General features: G+C 40.4%; 1 protein-coding gene across 6 annotated transcripts in view; it reads left to right on the forward strand.

Annotated features, from left to right (window-relative positions):
- LOC135536275 (activating transcription factor 7-interacting protein 1-like) overlaps positions 1-21,914 on the forward strand; it is a 58,702-nt gene that overhangs the window by 35,721 nt on the left and 1,067 nt on the right. For 4 of the 6 annotated variants that reach the window (XM_064962638.1, XM_064962654.1, XM_064962647.1 and 1 more), the window contains 11 exons: positions 138-683; positions 891-1,395; positions 1,671-1,858; positions 2,028-2,165; positions 2,347-2,418; positions 2,923-2,981; positions 5,248-5,306; positions 5,457-6,077; positions 7,216-7,320; positions 7,512-7,607; positions 15,207-15,280. In XM_064962638.1, coding sequence (XP_064818710.1) covers positions 138-683; positions 891-1,395; positions 1,671-1,858; positions 2,028-2,165; positions 2,347-2,418; positions 2,923-2,981; positions 5,248-5,306; positions 5,457-6,077; positions 7,216-7,320; positions 7,512-7,607; positions 15,207-15,280 — 2,463 coding nt within the window. Of the gene's footprint in view, positions 1-137; positions 684-890; positions 1,396-1,670; positions 1,859-2,027; positions 2,166-2,346; positions 2,419-2,922; positions 2,982-5,247; positions 5,307-5,456; positions 6,078-7,215; positions 7,321-7,511; positions 7,608-15,206; positions 15,281-17,797; positions 17,896-18,525; positions 21,173-21,914 lie in introns of those variants that run through there. The other 2 variants (XM_064962643.1, XM_064962664.1) reach the window with 2 other exon arrangements.

The raw sequence follows: 21,914 nt of genomic DNA on the forward strand, positions 1-21,914 counted from the left end.
CCTTAAAGATAGCTCATCTGTACCCATTGTAGTGGGTAGAAGCTAGGTGGGTGGCGCAGGAGCTGTTAGCATTCCCGGGAGGATTCTTTCGTGACCCGTTCCAACTAACATCCCCATCCCTCCTTGTCACTCCTCAGGTTAAAATGGAAGTTGCTGTGGCAGAAGAGAAGAAGAAGATATTCCGAGCCAGGAAAACCATGAAGATAAGCGACCGCCAGCAACTGGAGTCTCTCCACAGCACATTGTCGTCCCCCGTCCCGCCCCTGTCCAATTCCAATTCCAGCTCTCCCCCTCCCCGTAGCCCACTGACGAACGGTACGCACACAGAGGATGCACAGAGGGGGGCAGACAGAGAGCAAAACGACGTTGCGGTGACGTCTCGTTCCACAACCCCAGTCCCCCCTACCTCCCTGACCTCTTCATCCCCTCCCCTTGCTCTGTCCCTATCGTTGTCTCCCTCCCCACCAACCTCCCAAAGCCCCAAAGCCAAGGAAGATGCCACTCCCTCCCCCTCATCGCCATTCCACAACCTTAATGACGTGCTGAAAAAGATGGAGGAAGAGGGAAAGAAAAAGGAGTGTTCCACGTCCCCTTCCAATAAGGACAAGGAAGGAAAGGATACAGAGATGGAGGTGGCAAAGACGGACGAGAAAGAAGAGAAAGCACCTGAGACAGAGAAAGAGGTTTGTATGAGAACGAGTGAGAGGAGCTGAAATATGGATAAATGGGAAACATTGGAAGTTAAGGAAAATGGGGGTTATAGTTGGAAAGTGTTGAAGTTGGCATTGTTAGGGGTCCAAGCACCGCGAGTAGGATTTCTTTTTTTTCTCCATGTATTTGTTGAGTTTGGCGGCTAAAATACAAACTTACCTGGATGTTCTCTTCTCCAGGAGGCCTGCACTACAACTGGAAAGACCCATGAGGACCAAGCCCCTATGGATCAGTATCCTCTGGACTCTCCATTCTCTCCCGTCTCGCTCGCCACGACTGACAAAGAGTCTGGGAAGGAAAAGAGGACAGAGCAGAAAGAAGACACCGTGGCCATGGAAACGGATACGGACAAGGACCATACAGAGACCAAGGCAGTTGAGACCTCCACTTCCACGGAAGAGAGACCTTCCTCCCCCAAGGCCGCTACCATGGCCTCCCCTGTCCGCACCTCCTCCCCCTCTGCTGCCCCTGAGCCGGATCAGGACATCAAAGAAGAGGTGGTGAAGAAGGAAGAGAAGAAGAAAGACGATAGTCAGAAAGAGAAGGAAGGAGTAATGAAGGAGGAAAAGATGGAGGTAGTTTCTGTGAAAAAGGAGGTGAAAAAGGAGAAACAGAATGTTGCCGGGTGTTCTACCTCATCTCTTGCCTCCTCCACCTCCACCTCTACATCCACAAGTGACAAAGGTATGAAATGATAGAATCTGCAAGACCTGAAAAATCATCCTGAGTTGACTGATAGTAGTAGGTACTACTATGCCAGCTATGTTTCATTTTCAACCTTTTTGGGATTTATAACAAAATATATAATCTGGGAGTACTTGTATTTTACAAATAAAACAACACAGGAAAAAAATCTAAAATGAATAACATACACACAAGCATACTGCACAGGAAATTATCACATGACCATTAACCAAAATAATCTGATTAAACTAAACCAGAACACTTTGTCTCAACAGGGGTGAAGGTGAAGGAGGAAAAGAGCTCCTCTTCTGGACAGAAGCGTCCCCTGTTGGAAGGTGATGAGAAAGATGGAGGGAAGGTTGAAAGAGACGGGAAGAGGCAGAAGGTGCAGGGCGTGGAGTTGGAAGCTCAGCTCGAGTTGAAAATCACTGCGAAAGGTGGCAGTCGCCTAAAACTTGAAAAGGTTGGTCTGGCATGAATTGATGATACCAGTTCTCACGTATTAGCATTTTACCCACAGGTTTAAGACTTTACCCCCAGTCAGGTATAAAGTAACACTCAAACAATATTGCCCCAGACTATCTAGCCCTAAATTGCATCTTGAACTCATCCTACGTTTCTCTTCTTCTCAGGTTCTGCAGAAAATGGTTGAGGAGCGGTTGAGGGCGCTGCAGCTCACCGTCTTCGACCAAGGTTTACAGGAGCTAAAAGACCGGGTAGAAAAGATTGATTGTGCCACAAAACACCAGAGCACCCTTAACACACTACAGGTAAGCTAGCTACATGTTAAACTACTAGTAACGGGTATGTTACAAGTCGACTTGTCAATAGTCACAACAGTCAGAAATAGTCGTCAATGGTTATAGTCAGCAATAGTCATAGTTTTCAATAGTCACAAAATTAAGCAATGCTAATTAAAATCCTTACAAATGGACCCTTACCCTTTTTCAGGCCAAGATTGCTAGATTAGCAAAGAAATTCGGAGAAGCCAACCAGGCCTCGGAGAACAAAAGAAAACAGGAGGTAAGAAATGTTGTTAATTTAATTTTAATTTATGGGACCCCAGTGTCTCAGATATATTTTTGTAAGTCATCGATATTAGTTAAAGCTGCAATATGTAACTTTTTGTGTGACCTGACCAAATTCACATAAAATTGTGAGTTATAGAGATCTGTCATTCTCATTGAAAACAAGTCTAAGAAGCGGTAGTTCTGTTTATTTCTATGCTTCCCGTTCTAAATATTTGTTTTGCGTCTTTTGCTTTCGGTTTTATACACCAGCTGCAAACAGCTGAAAATACAATATTTTTGGTCATGGAAAATATTTTTCACGGTGGTTTAAATGATTCTCTACACTATACTTGCTTGTTTTGTCACATACACTAAAATTAGGTAAACAATTAGAATTTTAGCAATCAGGACATGGCGGAACGAATTCTGCATATTGCACATTTAACATCAAATAGACTATTAAATAAAAATTGCTGAGGGTGTTAGCTAAAGGTGTCACCATGGCGTGTGTTCGCAGGCGCTAACGTCCCCTGTTGCCAAGACTGCACCTGCTACAAACACCATTCCGACACAACGGTAAGAGTTCGGTCCTACTGCCAATGTACTACTTCCTCATTTAGAAAAGCTTTTAGTCGTTTGTATGCATTTCCTCCTGTGAATCACAAGTGAACAGTAATCAAAAACAGGGGATTGCATTACCTCTAGTCTTATGAAGATGTTGGATTCAATCATTATTTTAGTTTGTTTGCAGTCTTGTGTTAATCACCATTGGCAATCATGGATGACAATTCCAAAGCTTTCACATATTCCATAGTTTCCTTTTTTTCCATCTCTTGTGACAGCACATTCCCATTGCTTGTATTTTCCAGCATAAAAATGTATTTTCTGTATTTGTAATTCAAATCATGCAGAAGGAAAGCTGTGTGTTAGTCATTGCATGGGGCTATACTAGCTATCATTGTGCCTTTGTATCAACGTGACAATACCGGCCTGAAGCCAATGAATGCCACACGTGGAGTCAATCACAACGTGTGATTGAATGTGTGGTGACTCTGCACAGGATCGTTGTCAATAATACTGAGGCTGGATTAAATTCTCGGGGAGATTGGATTAAAAAGCAACAACATCCGCTAAAAACCATAATAACGGGAAACAAAGATGATACCTTTCGAGGGTATTCTCTGATGTACAAGACTGACTTTTCTTTTGATCGCTTAGTGCCTACCCGTCAGGCATTTTCAAACCAAAATCCCCACATGAAATCAATCATCATTTTGTTTTGGATTAAACAAACAAACAGCGGTTCGGGTTTTTGCGTCTTTTTTCTTTTGCACACCACCATGGTTCCAGGTCCTGAGTCTTGTGACGTTATACAATGCGCCAAAGCTTAAGAAAACAAGCTTTTAAAAGCTGTGCAGACAGTGTTCACAGCACCCGATCCAACTGCACCTCTCCTCTCAACAGCGTGCTCCGAATGCATCCAAAGCTGGAGCTGCAGTCTGAAGAGGGGGCATGGCAGAGAGGGGAGCTGGCGACCTCTATTGGTTGGATTAAGAAGGAAGTGACGGAGGATGAAGAATCCGAAGAAGAGTATGAAGAGATATCTGAGGAAGAAGAATTTGAGAAGCCTTCATTCAACCTAAGACACCAGCCTGCTAGAAGAGATGGGTCACAGCAGCAGTCACCACAGCAACCGAGCGGAGGAACTAGGGTTCGTTCAGACATAATGCTGCGTCCCATCTCCACGGACAAGGAGAGACAGCTTTACCTGCGTTCTAAGAATGCTGCAAGGAAGGCCAGATCCGATCGTTACGCAGTATTCCTGTTCCGGAACCTGGTGTCGTACGAGAACTACGTGAAGTGGGTCACCACGGTGAACTACGTCGGAACGTTGGGCAAAGACGCGCTGCCTGTTAACCTGCGCGAAACCATGAAGAAATATTTGGAACAAAGGTTCAACAAACTGTATGCCAGAGACTGGAAAAAGATCAGGGACTCCATCAATGAGATCCTGAGAGTGAAGAGACTACAGTTCTTCTTTGAATCAGACTTTAATTTGACTTAACATGTTTGATTGGGAAGGTGCCAATTTCCACAGTAGTCGTGTTGCACTTTTATGTTTTGTATGAAATTATGGAAACGACATAGTCTTGAGATAGTTGCAATCGTCACTTTTATTTTTATTTTACCAACGTTAACAGTAATATAATTGCATTCTAGCCCCCATGAAACATTTTATTTGTTCATAATATTCCCAGTTCCTAATGTACTGAACTAAATAAAGGTCCGGATTACAATATAAAAAAAACATGTTATATATCATTACAACACAAATGTATACCAAAATGTTTTATTTAATGTACAGTACCAAAAATGTTAAACGACCTGCAAACACTTCATGATTTTCATGACAGAATACCACAAACAACTCAAGAATGATACCTATACACTAAACAAGTGCTAAAGGAATCAACACTTTTTACCCCTTTTTTTGTGATATGTGTAGATTTTTGGGGGGTTGAATTCATCAAATTCAATGCAAAGAAGAACAAACAACAAAATACACATAACAAACACTCAATTTAAATTTTAAAAAATCAGTAAACTCAATGTTAAAAACACAGGGGGGAAACGTAAGAAGACCGAGCCAGAAGACAATAATAGTAAACTGGTAAAGTGTGGCAAAGAGGTCGCCAAATTACAGGAAGACTTTTTCTCTGGTCTGTCTCAATATGATATCTGACCTATTTTTAAACAAGCCAACTAAATGCAAATTACATCTCTTTCAATTACCTTAATTTTTTTTATTAAACTCAATGCAAACACACATCTTTTCCAACAGGCCAGTAGCAGCTGTCGTAAAGCAGCCCATGACCAGCCCAGTCTCTACCAACCATACAGGTAAGATCTCCCTTCTTCTTCACCTTCTCCCTTACCTGTCAATAGGATGTTTCACTTATCATGGGGATTGAACGACCCTGAGATCAAGATAAAGAACGACACCAACTGATAAACTCACCATTCCTTTCCTCTCTCCTGTTGTCTTTCCAGTTTCTCCGGTGAAGCAGGCCAAACCTGTCCCCACTACCACTACGGCCACTGCCATGGTAACACAGGGCTCCATTCTGCAGCTGATCCCCACCTCCTCTAGCTCCGCATCCCTGTGCACCGTCACCTCCCAGAGCGGCCCCACCGGCACCCTGCTCCTCAAGACCACCTCTGGCTCCAACGTGATGGGCCAGAATGGCCAGCCGCTCCTCATCCAGCTTCCTCTCTCTGCCATGGCCAACGGCGGGGCGGGAACCCTGGTCAACATCCCTGTGTCCTCCTTCGCCGCAGCCAACTCGCTCAACAAGGCCAAGACCACTACTCCCACCACTACCTATATCCTCAAGGCCGGCCCCACCACCTCCACCATGTCCGGCCCCACCACCTCCAACATGGCCTTGCAGCCCATCTCCTCCACCACCCAGCTCTCCCCAGCCATGTCCCCAGCCCAGATGACCTTGGCTCGGGCTGTGTACCAGGGGGGCACTGGGGGGATCAGTACGCCCAGTGCTGGGATGTCAGTGACCACAGCCAGGGTGCCTGTTCAGGCGTCCTCTGGTCCAGCCGCTACGGGCTCGGCAGCTCCAGGACCTCCTTCGGGGACGGCTATGACGTCAAAGACAGGTGAGTTTTCTACTGTATGTGGACAAGAATAATAATTGCATTTATATATATAGTTGAAGTCGGAAGTTTACATAAACTGAGTTTAAATATATTTGGCTAAAGTGTTTCACAATTCCTGACATTTAACCCTAGTAAAAATTCGCTGTCTTAGGTCATTTAGGATCACCAATTTATTTAATGAATGTGCAATGTCAGAATAATAGTAGAGATAATTATTTATTTCAGCATTTATTTATTTCATCACATTCCCAGTGGGTCAGAAGTTTACATACACTCAATTAGTATTTGGTAGCATTGCTTTTAAATTGTTTAACTTGGGTCAAACTTTTCGGGTAGCCTTCCACAAGTTCCTGACAGAACTGGTGTAACTGAGTCAGGTTTGTAGGCCTCCTTGCTCGCACATGCTTTTTCAGTTCTGCCCACAAATGTTCTATAGGATTGAAGTCAGGGCTTTGTGATGGCCACCCCAATAGCTTGACTTTGTTGTCCTTAAGCCATTTTGCCACACATTTGGAAGTATGCTTGGGGTCATTGTCCATTTGGAAGACCCATTTGCGACCAAGCTTTAACTTCCTGGCTGATGTCTTGAGATGTTGCTTCAATATATCCACATCATTTTCCTTCCTGATGATGCCTATTTATTTTGTGAAGTGCACCAGTCCCTCCTGCAGCAAAGCACCCTCGCAACATGATGCTGCTACTCCCGTGCTTCGCGGTTGGGACGGTGTTCTTCGACTTGCAAGCCTCCCCCTTTTCCTCCAAACATAACGATGGTCATTATGGCCAAACAGTTCTATTTTTGTTTTATCAGACCAGAGGACATTTCTCCAAAAAGTACAATCTTTGTCCCCATGTGCAGTTGCAAACCGTGATATAATCTGTCTGTAAGCAATCATTTGAAAAATTACTTGTCATTCACAAAATAGATGTCCTAACTGATTTGACAAAAAAAAAAAATCTGTGGAGTGGTTGAAAAACTAGGTTTAATGACTCCAACCTAAGTGTATGTAAACTTCCGACTTTCAAAGTGCTCAAAGCACATCCACTCACGATGTGTTGCAGCAAAATCCAAAAACCTGTTGTAAAAGAGAGTATTATCTAACTGTTTTCGTTCCTATGTCTGTTACATCCCTTTCAGATAACCAAGCAACAAGCTCTACTCCAACCAAAACGGGGGCTCGAACCAAAGGCTCCTTCATAGACCTCACTGAGGAGGAGGAGGAGGAGGATGATGATGTGCTAGGTGAGAATGAATTCTAAAACATCTCTAAATTCCTCCCTCTCAACTCCAGAGAGGTCCACTAAATGATTGATTTATGTCCTCTAAAATAGTGACTATTGTTGTTAATGATGTGAACGATTCAGGATAAATAAATATCTATTGAATTCCCTCTTTTGTTTTCTATTCTTTAATCCTTCTCTTTAATTCTGCAGTGACTGGTGTGAGAAAGGCCATTACGACTGCGGTATCGTCCTCTTCAGTTACCCAGCGATCTACTGGACCTCCTCCGCTGATCAGCACTCCTAGTGGTGAGGCCTGCACGTTACATAATCATTGATATTGACAATATACACAGGCAGTTAGGAAAGCTGTAGCACAAACTCAAAAATTGGTCTGGGACACTAAAGTCCATGGAGAATAAGAGCACCTCCTCCCAGCTTCCCACTGCACTGAGGCTAGGAAACATTGTCACCACTGATAAATCCACTATAATTGAGCATTTCAATAAGTATTTTTCTACGGCTGGCCATGCTTTCCACCTGGCTACCCCTACCCCGGTCAACTGCCCGCCCAAACCTCCCAGATTCCTCCACCCAAATCCAGATAGCTGATGTTCTGAAAGAGCTACAAAATTTTGGAACCCTACAAATCAGCCGGGCTAGACAATCTGGACCCTCTCTTTCTAAAATTATCTGCCGAAATTGTTGCAACCCCTATTACTAGCCTGTTCAACCTATCTTTCGTATGGTCTGAGATTCCCAAAGATTGGAAAGCTGCCGCGATCATCCCCCTCTTCAAAGTCGGAGACTCTCTAGACCCAAACTGCTACAGACCTATATCTATCCTACCCTGCCTTTCTAAAGTCTTCGAAAGCCAAGTTAACAAACAGATTATCGACCATATCGAATCCCACTGTACCTTCTACGCTATGCAATCTGGTTTCAGAGCTGGTCATGGGTGCACCTCAGCCATGCTCAAGGTCTTAAACAATATCATAACCGCCATCGATAAGAGACATTACTTGTTTACCAACTACGTCTCTGTGCAGTGTGTCAAATCGGAGTTCCTGTTATCCTGACCTCTGGCAGTCTATGGGGGTGCCACAGGGCTCAATTCTCGGGCCGACTCTCTTCTCTGTATACATCAATGATGTCGCTCTTGCTGCTTGTGATTCTCTGATCCACTTCTATGCAGACGATACAATTATGCATCTTCTGGCCCTTCTTTGGACACTGTGTTAACTAACCTCCAGACGAGCTTTGATGCCATACAACTCTCCTTCCGTTGCCTCCAACTGCTCATAAATGCAAGTAAAACTAAATGCATACTCTTCAACCGATCGCTGCTCGCCCGTCCAGCATCACTACTCTGGACGGTTCTGACTTAGAATATATGGACAACTACAAAATACCTAGGTTTCTGGTTAGACTGTAAACTCTCCTTCCAGACTCACATTAAGCATCTTCAATCTAAAAATAAATCTAGAATTGGCTTCCTATTTCGCAACAAAGCATCCTTCACTTATGCTGCCAAACATACCCTCGTAAAACTGACCATCCTACCGATCCTTGACTTCGGCGATGTCATTTACAAAATAGCCTCCAACTCGTTACTCAACAAATTGTATGCAGTCTATCACAGTGCCATCCGTTTTGTCACCAAAGCCCCATACACCACCCACTATTGCGACCTGTACGCTCTCATTGGCTGGCCCTGGCTTCATACTCAACGCCAAACTCACTGGCTCCAGGTCACCTACAAGTCTCTGCTAGGTAAAGCCCTGCCTTATCTCAGCTTACTGGTCATCATAGCAGCACCCACCTGTAGCACGCGCCCAAGCAGTTATATCTCACTGGTCACCCCCAAAGCCAATTCCTCCTTTGGCCGTCTTTACTTCCAGTTCTTTGCTGCCAATGACCGGAACTAACAGCAAAAATCACTGAAGCTGGAGACTGGAGGTCTACCGATTATGATTTTTCAATACCAATACTGATTTATTGGAGGACCAAAAAACGCCTATAACGATTAATCGGACGATTTTTATATATATATTTGTAATGATGACAATTACAACAATACTGAATGAACACTTATTTTAACTTAATACATCAATAAAATATATTTATTCTCAAATAAATAATGATACATGTTTATTTTGGTTTAAATAATACAAAAACAAAGTGTTAGAAGAAAGTAAAAGTGCAATATGTGCCATGTAAAAGTTCCTTGCTCAGAACATGAGCACATATGAAAGCTGGTGGTTCCTTTTAACATGAGTCTTAAATATTCCCAGGTTAGAAGTTTTAGGTTGTAGTTATTATAGGACTATTTCTCTCTATACCATTTGTATTTCATATACCTTTGACTATTGGATGTTCTAATAGGTACTTTAGTATTTCCAGCCTCATCTTGGGAGTTGATAGACTTGAAGTCATAAACAGCGAAATGCTTGAAGCACAGCGAAGAGCTGCTGGCAAATGCAGGAAAGTGCGGTTTGAATGAATGCTTACGAGCCTGCTGCTGCCTACCACCGCTCAGTCAGACTGCTCTATCAAATCATAGACTTAATTATGATATAATAACACACAGAAATACGAGCCTTAGGTCAATACTATGGTCAAATCCGGAAACTATCATTTCGAAAACAAAACGTTTTCTTTCAGTGAAATACGGAACTGTTCCGTATTTTATCTAACGAGTGGCATCCATTAGACTAAATATTGCTGTTACATTGCACAACCTTCAATGTTATGTCGTAATTATGTAACATTCTGGCAAATTAGTTATGGTCTTTGTTAGGAAGATATGGTCTTCACACAGTTCGCAACGAGCCAGGCGGCCCAAACTGCTGCATATACCCTGACTCTGCTTGCACAGAACGCAAGAGAAGTGACACAATTTCCATAGTTAAAATAAATTAATGTTAGCAGGCAATATTAACCAAATATGCAGGTTTAAAAATATATACTTGTGTATTGATTTTAAGACAGGCACTGATGTTTATGGTTAGGTTCAGCTGTCAGAGCAGCTCGGAGATCACTGCACCAGTACATAGCCCATCTGTAAATAGCCCATCCAACTACCTCACCCCATACTATATTTATTTATTTATCTTGCTCCTTTGCACCCCAGTATCTCTACTTGCACATTCATCTTCTGCACATCAATCACTCTAGTGTTTAATTTGTATATTGTAATCACTTTGCCACCATGGCCTATTTATTGCCCTACCTCCCTTATCTTACCTCATTTGCACACACTGTATATAGTATTTTTCTACTGTATTATTGACTGTATGTTTGTTTATTCCATGTGTAACTCTCTGTTGTTGTATGTGTTGAACTGCTTTGCTTTATTCTTGGCCAGGTCGCAGTTGTAAATGAGAACTTGTTCTCAACTTGCCTACCTGGTTAAATAAAGGTGAAATTAAAAAAATATTACCATAAACTTTTTCTCTGCTAGCTAGTGTGCATATAGTGACGTAATGCTAGTGGACGCAGCATGTAATGACTTAATGCTAATGGTTGTTGTACTGTTACAAGTACCTTCAATGGCAGTGGGTACGGCGTGTAGTTACTGCAGTCCCAGATGGATATTATTGCTTGAAAGGAGCTCACGTCTTCACTTTTCTGAGGAGATTTTGTTCGTGTTTGTGGGTGCGTAGCCAGATGTGATCAGAGGTAAGTTGCACTTTAATTACCTTCTGCCTTTTGTAATATTATATCGTTCCCGGAGTAAGACATATTAAGACATATTTCTCAGATAAAAACCTGCTGTTGAGATTGTGTTTTGAGGGAGAGTGCAAATGAAATGGCAAGGTAGCTAGCTAACTGTTTGGCTTTGGCTAACCCATTCCATTGTCATTAAATGTGACAGACGAAGTTTCAGCTTCCCATAAATTATTTCTTGTTGGCTAACTAGATAGCCACCTTGTCAATAGCATAAAGAGCTAGCTCCAGTGTTAGCCATGTAGCTTGCTAGACTATTCACCTCAGATCGATTCATACCTGTTTCAATAGCTAACGTTAGGTCTACATTGTGATTAATACTTGATTGTATATCATACAATCAGGCTAACATTAATCCATTCTTTTTGAGAATGAGCCAAACTTATTTTTTCATGTCTTTTTCATTGGAGGAGCTGTGTGCCATGGTGAATGTCCCTTTTGAAGAGGCCAGAGTTTTGCAGTCAGAGATGGAGAGTGCTAGCGATAGTTCAGATGAGGAAAGTGATCATGAGGAAAATGCCAGTGGCATCTCAGGATTTCTTTGTGAAAAAGCATACCTTTTACCTATAATAATAGCTAGCTAAATGTACATTGTTTTTAGGAAAATGGTAATGCTAAAATACTGAAATCTGCTGAACATTCTACACTGAATGATGTATTATTGTATCGATATAGGTTCTCTCATTTGAAATGTTTAAGACAACATGCATCAAAGAGCAGAGCAAACAACGGCAGACCAATCAATTGCTACCAATCAAGGGTTGGCAGGACAGAGCGCAACAGGAAGGTCAACAACAGAAGGGGAGGTGAAGAGAAAGCCATGCCATATGGGACCAGGATGTGTGTCAGAGGGATGTCGAAGGTCCTCCAAGCGCTCCTGCGATGCAATCTGTGATGAGGACAGAGAGAAGATTTTCCAGTACTTCTGGCAAACGTTAGACTGGAATGAGAGGAAAGTGTATGTGTGTGGTTTTGTTGACTATACTGCAGTGCAGCGATGCAGGTTTGAGAATATGAGCCCTAGAAGGACATCCACATTGGCATACCATATTGAAGTTTATGGTGAGAAGAAGAGAGTATGTGAACACTTGTTGGCTGAATGGTCTGTGCCACACTGTTTGCAAGCGAAGGAGTTTGGGGAGACCATCAGATTAGCACCTGTGAGGAATGAGGCACAAAACGATGACAACATTTCTGTGCGACTTACCGATAGTACCATCACACTACTGCACGTCATCCTCCTCTAAGCAGTACCTGGAGCCTGTTTTCCAGTCTGTGTCAGAGCTACAGCTGTCAATGTGAGGAGGATGGGAAACTCCTTAGTCCCGCCAGGTGTTCTTGATTTCTTTGACTATGACAGTTGATATCTTCACTGTTTGATTATTTATTACTTACATGATTCTTACTGGAATTACCTACCTTGATTTGATGTTGAATTCCTTGCTGAAATGTGCCTTGATGATATTTCCATACTTGTAACATGATTGATTGGTAAATGTTGATACTGACTGTTTTAATACTTATACTTTGAGTAAAAAGTTCAACATCACACTTGGTGGAAATCTTTTGTATACATTCACCATAACATGTACTTTAAGAGATATTGTGAAATTGTCATTTAAATTCTTCCAATGTCTCAAAAGTAATATTTCCTGTTCTATTCAATGATAAGAACCACTTATCTCCACATATAATGTGTGCAAAACTTGTAACTCCATTATAAATTTATTATTGTTGTAAAAAAAAATCTTCTTCTTCACTATCTGAATTTTTTTTGTTGATACGATGATTTCATCCGACATTGACAATATGCTTGTTACAGACCAAGTGGAACAAATGTAAACCTTGAATTTGGAGGTTTAAAATATCTCTCTATTGGCAAAGTTATTTTATGAAATCCCATCGGTTGCCTTAAGAAAGTGTTTAGTTAGACCCCTTGACTTTTTCCACATATTGTTGTGTTTCAGCCGGAATTTAAAATGTATTAAATTGAGATGTTTCTTCACTGGCCTACACACAAGACCCCATAATGTCAGAGTGTAATTTTTTGGTATGTTTACAAATTAATACAAAATGTAAAGCTAAAGTGTCTCGAGTCAATAAGTATTCAACCCCTTTGTTACGGCAAGCCTAATTAAGTTCAGGAGTAAAAATGTGCTTAAGTCAAATAAGAAGTTGCATGGACAATAATAGTGTTTAAGATTATTTTTTTTCTTGACTACCTCATCTCTGTACCTCACAAATACAAAGAATTGTAAGGTTCCTCAGTCGACCAGTGAATTTCAAACACAAGTACAACCACAAAGACCAGGTAGGCCATGCATCCTGTTTGAAATTAAAACTGCAAAAAATGTGGCAAAGAAATTAACTTTATGTCCTGAATACAAAATGTTATTTTTGGGGCAAATCCAACACAACACATCACTGAGTAACACTTTTCATATACTGAACAAAAATATAAATGCAACAATATCTAAGATTTTGTGGAGTTACAGTTCATATGAGGAAATCAGTCAATTGAAATAAATTAATTAGGCCTTAATCTATGGATTTCACATGCGGGAAATACAGATATGCATCTGTTGGTCACAGATACCTTAACAGTGGGCCTCAGGAACTCTTCACAGTATTACTGTGCATTCAAATTACCATCAATGAAATGTAATTGTGTTCGTTGTCCGTAGCTTATGCCTGCCCATACCGTATCCCCACTGCCACCATGGGGCACTCTGTTCACAACATTGACATGAGCAAACAGCTCGCCCACACAACGCCATAAACATGGTCTGCGGTTGTGAGGCCGGTAGGACATACTGCAAAATCTCTTAAAACGACGATGAGAGAAATTAACATTACATTCTCTGGCAACAGCTCTGGTGGACATTCCTGCAGGCAGCATGCCAATTGCACACTCCCTCAACTTGAGACATCTGTGACATTGTGTTTTGTGACAAAACTGCACATTGCGTGAATGGGAAATTTCTGGGCTCTTTTATTTCCGCTCATGAACCATGGGACTAACACTTTGCAAGTTGTGTTTTTATATATTTTTGTTTTGCTTGTTATTGGCAAGGACTAGGGAATTTTTGATGGGAAAACAAAACAGAATTTTAAAGTCTAGATGAAAACCTTGTCCAGTCTGCTTTCCAACAGACACTGGGAGACTGTCACCTTTCAGCAGGACAATAACCTAAAACAAGGCCAAATATACACTGGAGTTGCTTACCAAGACAACGTTGAATGTTCCTGAGTGGTCTAGTTTCAGTTTTGACTTAAATCGGCTTGAATATCTATGGCAGGACTTGAAAATGGCTGTCTAGCAATGATCAACAACCAACTTGACAGTGCTTGAAGAATTGTAATAATAAAATAATGTGCAAAGCTCTTAGACTTACCCAGAAATAGTCACAGCTGTAATCTCTGCCGAAGGTAATTCTAACATGTATTGAGTCGGGGTTGAATACTCTAATCAAGGAATGTTTTTTATTTTTTATATATTTTTTAATACAAATATTAGAATTTTACTTCCACTTTCACATTTAGTATTTTGTGTAGATTGTTGACCAAAAAAATGACAATGAAATCTATTTTTATCACACTTTGTAATACAGCAAAATCTGGAAAAAGTCAAGGGGTCATACTTTCTGAAGGCATGCAAAGTCTATGATCTTTGATTGGCTAAGGCAGAATTTGTGACCGTAAATAATAAACGCCAGCTGGTCTTGTTAGCATATGGCTAAGTGTGCCAGGATATCTAATTGGAATAGCTAACATGTATCGTTCTATCACGTGCAACTACGTAGACCATTTTAAATTGCAGATGCGTAGTTGGACAAAAAGTTTACGTTTAAACATTTTCCAATGTTCATATATGGACCCCATATCACCCTGATATTGCTATAACACTCATTAGATTCTAATCTTAATTGCTGGATGTTTGATGATTGTGGTCAGTCAGTTGACACAATTTAATAGAATTCCAAGGATATCTATTAGCCTAGCCATGCCTGTTATTCAATGTGTTACAAGTCAGCTCTATGTCTATTTGCTCTGTAAAAGTGGTTCTGAGTAAAAGTTTGCATATTGTTTTTTTATTCAAAGAATCTTGTGATCAACGCAGATTTGAGGAGCGGGTGCTTATTATGTTATCTAATTTGACATATTGTCCTCTCTTTACAGGCACAACATCAAGAGCATCTCCTCAACAGTCAGTTGGTGGTCCTCATCTGACAGTTCACTACCGCCCCCCTCTGGTGAGTTTGTTACCCCTGAATCTATTTCACATGTTCATATTTTTATTTAATTAATTTGAGTTCCTATAAGATTATTTTAATGTATTAATTTCTTAACATTTTAATGAATTCGAAACAAACACAACACAATGAAATACAAATAGGCAGCTCCTTGGCCACCTATATAAAGTAATGACCTTGACCTTTAAAGATTATCCTTTTCATATTTAATGTAGATTTTGTAAAAGAACAAAAGTATATTTTCTGTTGTACTGAAGGACATGTGTTTTTGTTACAAAGGTTACTAGAGGGTGAAAGGTGAAATCATCAAATATCTCAGAGAGATTTACTCTGCAGTAATTTTGTTTTTTTATGTATTATTTCTTACATTGTTAGCCCAGAAAATCTCAAGTGTTATTACATACACTACATACAGGAAGAACTATTGGATATAAGAGTGATGTCAATTTACCAACATGACGACCAGCAATACGCCTTTCCCGAAGCAAATCCTTTGTTCGGACCTCCACCCATTGGATATAATCCCAGAGGCCAACTCAAAACAACATCGTCACTACAGGAGAGGCAGACGGAGCGGCCTCCTGGTTAGACTTAGAAGGCGAGCACACCACCCACCACTTCCGAGCATATTAGTCGCCAATGTCCAGTCTCTAGACAACAATGTGGAGATTTTAACATTCTCTGTTTCACGGAAACATGGCTCTCTCGGGATATGTTGTCAGAGTCGATACAGCCACCAGGTTTCTTCATGCATCACGCCGACAGAAACAAACATCTCTCTGGTAAGAAGAAGGGCGGGGATGTATGCCTCATGATTATCAAATCATGATGTAACAATAACATACAGTAACCCAAGTCCTTTTGTTCACCTGAACTAGAATTCCTTACAATCAAATGCCGACTGCATTTTCTCCCAAGAGAATTCTCTTCGATTATAGTCACAGCCGTGTATATCCCCCCCAAGCAGATACCTTGAAGGGCCTGAAAGAACTTCACTGGACTCTATGTAAACTGGAAGCCATATAGCTGGGGATTTTAACAAAGCTAATTTGAGAACAAGGCTATCTAAATTCTACCAGCACATTGACTGTAGTACCCGCTCGAGCAAAACACTGGACCACTGCTACTCTAACTTCCATGATGTATACAAGGCCCTCCCCCGTCCTCCCTTCGGCAAATCCAACTATGACTCCATCTTGCTCGTACCGTTCAATAGGCATAACCTCAAATAGGGCGACGAGAACCATTCAACGCTGGTCTGACCAATCGGAATCCACAATTCAAGAGTGGGCTTGAAAATGTTCCGGGAAGCCTCAGACAATAACATAGATTTATACGCCGACTCGGTGAGCAAATTTATTAGGAAGTGCATTGGAGATGTTGTACACACTGTGACTATTAAAACCTACCCCAACCAGAAACTGTGGATAGATGGCAGCAATCGCGCACAACTTAAAGCACGAACCACCGCATTCAACCATGGAAAGAGGTTGGGGAATATGGCCGAATATAAACAGTCTATTTTTTCCCTCCACAAGGCAATTAAACAAGCGAAATGTCGGTATAGGGACAAAATGGAGTCGCATTTCAACGGCCCAGACACGAGACGTATGTAGCAGGGTCTACAGGCAATTAGACTACAAAAAGAAAACCAGCCACGTCCCGGACACCGATGTCTTGCTTCCAGACAAGCTAAACACCTTTGCCTGCTTTGAGGATAATACAGTGCCACCAACTCAGCCCGCTACCAAGGACTGCGGGCCCCCCTCTCCTTCTCCATGGCCGACGTAAGACATTTAAATGTGTTAACCCTCGCAAGGCTGCTGGCCCAGATTCATATTCCATCCCTTTACATTTGTGTGTATAAGGTAGTTGTTGTGAATTTGTTATATTACTTGTTAGATATTACTGCACTGATGGAACTAGAAGCACAAGAATTTTGCTACACTCGCATTCGCACATCTGCTAACCATGTGTATGTGACCTGATTTGATTTGAATTATGCTATGGGTGTTCATTTATATTTTTACGATGAATTTCTACATTTTAAAATCACTTTTGTCATTAGAATTTTAACTCGGACAGTTACATTGAAGGACATTTTCAATAACTCCCTTAATTTAATAGTTTGCAACACAAATATTTCTGGGTCAAAAGAAGGGTAAGAGTTGAGTGATTTTAATATTATATTTATACATATTTATCTTATGTAAAATGAATGGCCTTCGGACACCAAATTTACACGTCTCGTCTTTGACCCATATAGGTTTATGTATAAAATCCATCCTTCAGTATCACGCTTTTTTTGTCCTTTGGCACAACAAAAGTTTCATGTTATACCACAATGTCACCCGTTATGCTGAATGACAGTAGTTTTGTTATCCCATGTTTTCACTAGTTTACAAAATGTAATCATGCAATTCATATTTACGTGTTGTATGAATTCTGAATATTATAATTGTAAACTATTTTATGGCATTTTAAGGTATTTCAAGGAACATTATCTTTATACTGTAGATGCCATTGTCTAATAAGGAGAGGGCTGCACGGCACAGACAAAAGATTAACGCAGATCCAGTTGCTAGGGAGGAAAGACTAGCCAGAAGAAAAGCAAGGTATTGTTTTCATGGCTTCATGCTACTGTCAGCAACAGAATAGGATATAAAGCAGGGTGGGTAACACTTAACATTAAGTTGCATTATTACACTATAGTTAATGTCTTATTGCACTGCAGTTAATGTATAACTGCTGAATTATATTAGTTAATATAATATTACACACACACACAAATATGGATAATGAATTATATTAGTTAAATGCTGCTTCACATTTGGGGGACTTTATGAAAAATTGAGGCTGTACAAGTTTGAATTGAAGTAGTTTGATGGGCATTTTATCTATCTATTTTGTGTAGGTATCTTGAAATTGCATGTGTGTACCTCCATTGAATATAAATTTACCAGTTACAGTGTAACAATGCATAATACTTAACTATCATGTAATAATGCAACTTAATGCAATGTAAAGTTTTTGCCGCAGGCTCAAATTATAGTAAAGTGAATATTAATAACATTAGCAGTGAAATGGTAACAAAACATGTTTGGGAGAGGGAGTTGATTTAACTTTTAAACTTTTATAAAGTGTTATCATTGTATAGCCTACTATTAATAGACTACTAATAATATTTAATGGATGTGAATCCTATTCTGCGCCACTGTCATAACTATAACATTTTCGTTTTTTAGCTATCAGAGAAGAAAGAAGGATGTCAATCCTGATCATCCACCGATCCATACAATGACACAATCTGATGCGGAAAAAAAGAGGGAAAAATGGAGATTAAATCAGAGGAGGCGGCGTGAACAAAATAGATCAAATTATTGTTGTGATGGTTTTAACTCCAGTGTTCACTGAAGGAAACTATTTTGAGCAGCCCCCTGAACAACTTGTACAAGTACAACATGAACCTGCACCTCCAGAGCTGGAGCAACCATCCTTGACTCCAGAACCTTGAGCCTCAATCTCAAACACTGGAGCAACCACTTGCTTCCTCTACTCCAGAAAAAGTGAAAAGGGTATCATAGCGTTGCAAGCGGCTGCAAAAGGAAAAACGAGAACTAATGAACAACATTCTCCAACTGGAAATGCAACTAAAACGATCGCAACAAAAAAGTGACAAATTACGAAAGGTCATGCAAAGGTCAAATAAATTCAAATGCTGAAAAATACAGGCCACGAGGGAAAAAGAAAATGTCTCCAGTGAGGAAAACACTGGTCATTGCATTTCTCAATAGAGATGAAAATAGTGGCCTTTTCTCAGGGAAGAAAGACACTGTCATGCAAAAGAAGGTTTAGAGGCACATACTCATGAAATCTCTAAAATAACTCAATGCAGAGTACAATTCAGAGGTGGATGGGACACTTTTGCTGTCATTCAGACAGTTTTTACGACTGTGGCCATTTTACATTACAGAGCAAAAGGCACATGACCTCAACACCTGTGCGTGTCTCAATTACGAGAATGTGAAACTTCTAGTTGACAGGTTGAGCCAAAGCGGGTTGCTGAAAGCCTCAAGAGTTTCCGAGTTACTGTCTTCCATTGTCTGTGATCACAAGAACAAGCAATGCATGTACCGTCTTTGTGCAAAGTTAAGCTATGATGAAATAGAGCTGGCCCTACCTGAAGAGAATGCACTAATTTCCTGGCAACAGTGGCAAAGGGAGAAATCGAGCAATGGAGAAAGGTCCTTCTCAAATTTTGTGGGGAAAAAAACAGATGGGCACGGGGCTCGATCTGGTTAAAAACTTAAACAAGTAACTGGATGCTATTGCGAGGCACCAGTTTAACTGGCTGCACCAAGTTGAGCAGTGCTGAAACTTAAAAGACACACTTAAAGAACACAAGGTTGTAATCCGTATGGACTTTTCTGAAAATTATGCGTGTCAGCTGCATACAGAGGTTCAGGCTTTTCATTTTGGGGGTGGCCGTAAGAAGGCAACTATTTACACAAGTGTTGTGTACACACCACAGGAATGCCAATCCTATGCCTCCATTTCAGAGTCCCTCCGGCATGACGAGCGTGCCATGTGGACTCATCTGAAGCCTGTCTTGGATGATAGGAAGGGGGAAAAAACATCCCCGACTCCACTACATGCATGAGTGATGGCCCCGTCACGCAATATAGAAATAAATATAATTTCTACCTCCTGAGCACGGTGTCATTTCTCATGGGGTTCAAAGGGGTCATTTTTCTGAGAAGTCCCATGGAAAAGGTGCACTCGATGGGGTTGGTGGTTCGGTTAAACGTTGTGCAGATGAGTTTGTCAAAAAGGGCGGTGACCTCCAGAGCCCAAAGGAGCTCTACACCATGCTGGAGAAAACGCAGTCAAGCTTAAAGTACTTCTAGATTGCTGAGGATGAGATTAAATGATTTTGATGAAGCAGTTCCAAATGATTTGCCAGCTGTCAAATGAACCTTAAAAATCTACCAGATCATCGCAAAGTAACCTGGAAAGATCCACCATCGGGAGGTGTCCTGCAATGGTGAAACCACCAAAGGACTTAAAAGGAAAGTTCATAATAGTCCATTACGATTACCAGCTATTTGTTGGCCAAGTTTTGACGGTTGTAGGAGAGTAGATGGAAATCAGTTGCATGCAACAAGCAGCTGAAAGGAAGAATTAATTTGCGTGGCCCCAAGTTCAGGACTTCACATACTAATTCAAGTCGGATGTCCAAGCAGTGATCTCCGAACCAGAGCAGTGTACTACAAAACGAAGGAATTCAAAATTCTGCAACTCTGACTGGGAAAAGTTTACAGAGCTTTATTAGTCCTAATTCCAAGTTACACACCAGTTAGGCTACAGAATACTACTTAGGCCTACACAAGAAAACGACATACACAAGCAATCTAAAAAGAAATCCATGTTTTAAAGATGTTATTGAATGATGGGTTCAGTTTGAGAATGTTAATGAGTTCCATTTGATGTTCAAACAATGGATTTGGTTAATATTCTGATGTTCAGAATACAGAAATGTTTTGTTTTGATGTTGGTGGAATAATTGTTTATGCATTTTTTTTCAAATGCCTGATGTAATGTCATGACATTGCTTTGAGAAAGATATCCACTGTTTCGTGATGATTTTAAGCAAAACTACATTTTTTTTGCCCAATGTTTATGGAATGTTTTTTAATTAATGCTTTGTTTGAAATGTTCAATGCTGATTTAATCCTATGTGAATTAAATTGTACCTCGTGTCAGTTAAACTATGTTGTGTAGTTAAACCCATGTTCTTTGTGTGTGTGGCGTATGGGTAATTTCTCTCTCTCTCTCTCTCTCTCTCTCTCTCTCTCTCTCTCTCTCTCACTCACTCTCACTCTCACTCACTCGTATGGAAGAGATTTTATGTTCAGTTAGCCTGCACATTTTAAACATCTTATCCAGTTTTTTTACACAGTTTTATAACAACAAAAAATAACTAAAAGAAAAATACTATTTCTGCTACTAATAATAGTTCATAGGATCATTATTGTTGTTGCTTAAGGATCACATTTAATCAATATTTGTGAGCCGTAGTGATGTCATTCAGGGTAACAAAATATTGTCATACAGTATAACACCAGTTTTTATTAAAATACAATAACTTGCTTTGGTTGACTCAGACAGACAAAAACAAATCTCAAAGCATGAAGCGAAAGATATTTTCATAGATTTTAGCATTTTTTTCAGTGTAAGGCAGGACGTTTTGTAGAAAAAACCTTTTGAGTTGATACAATTGAGTTGTACCTGTGACACATCAAATATGTGGTATTCAAAATAAAAGAATGTCATTTTTTCTGGGTAGTTATATTTCTGCCAGTCTAAGCATGGATATATAACCTTGTGACTTATGAAGAGGAAAAAAAACAGTGCTGTACTGAATTACATTTTACTAGGGTACATTCATATGAATCACAATAAAAATGAATTATTGACTTTATTCTTGAATATAACTAATATAAGGGAATAGGGATAGGGAATTGTAATTGCTGTTTGATTTTTTTCCTACTTTGAAAACCTTAAGTTTATGACCTATATATTTTTATTTTTTGAAAGCTATACATTTGTGATATGTTTTTCTGCATATTTCTCG

This window comes from Oncorhynchus masou, chromosome 5 (genome assembly GCF_036934945.1).
Source record: "Oncorhynchus masou masou isolate Uvic2021 chromosome 5, UVic_Omas_1.1, whole genome shotgun sequence".
Taxonomy (NCBI): domain Eukaryota; kingdom Metazoa; phylum Chordata; class Actinopteri; order Salmoniformes; family Salmonidae; genus Oncorhynchus; species Oncorhynchus masou.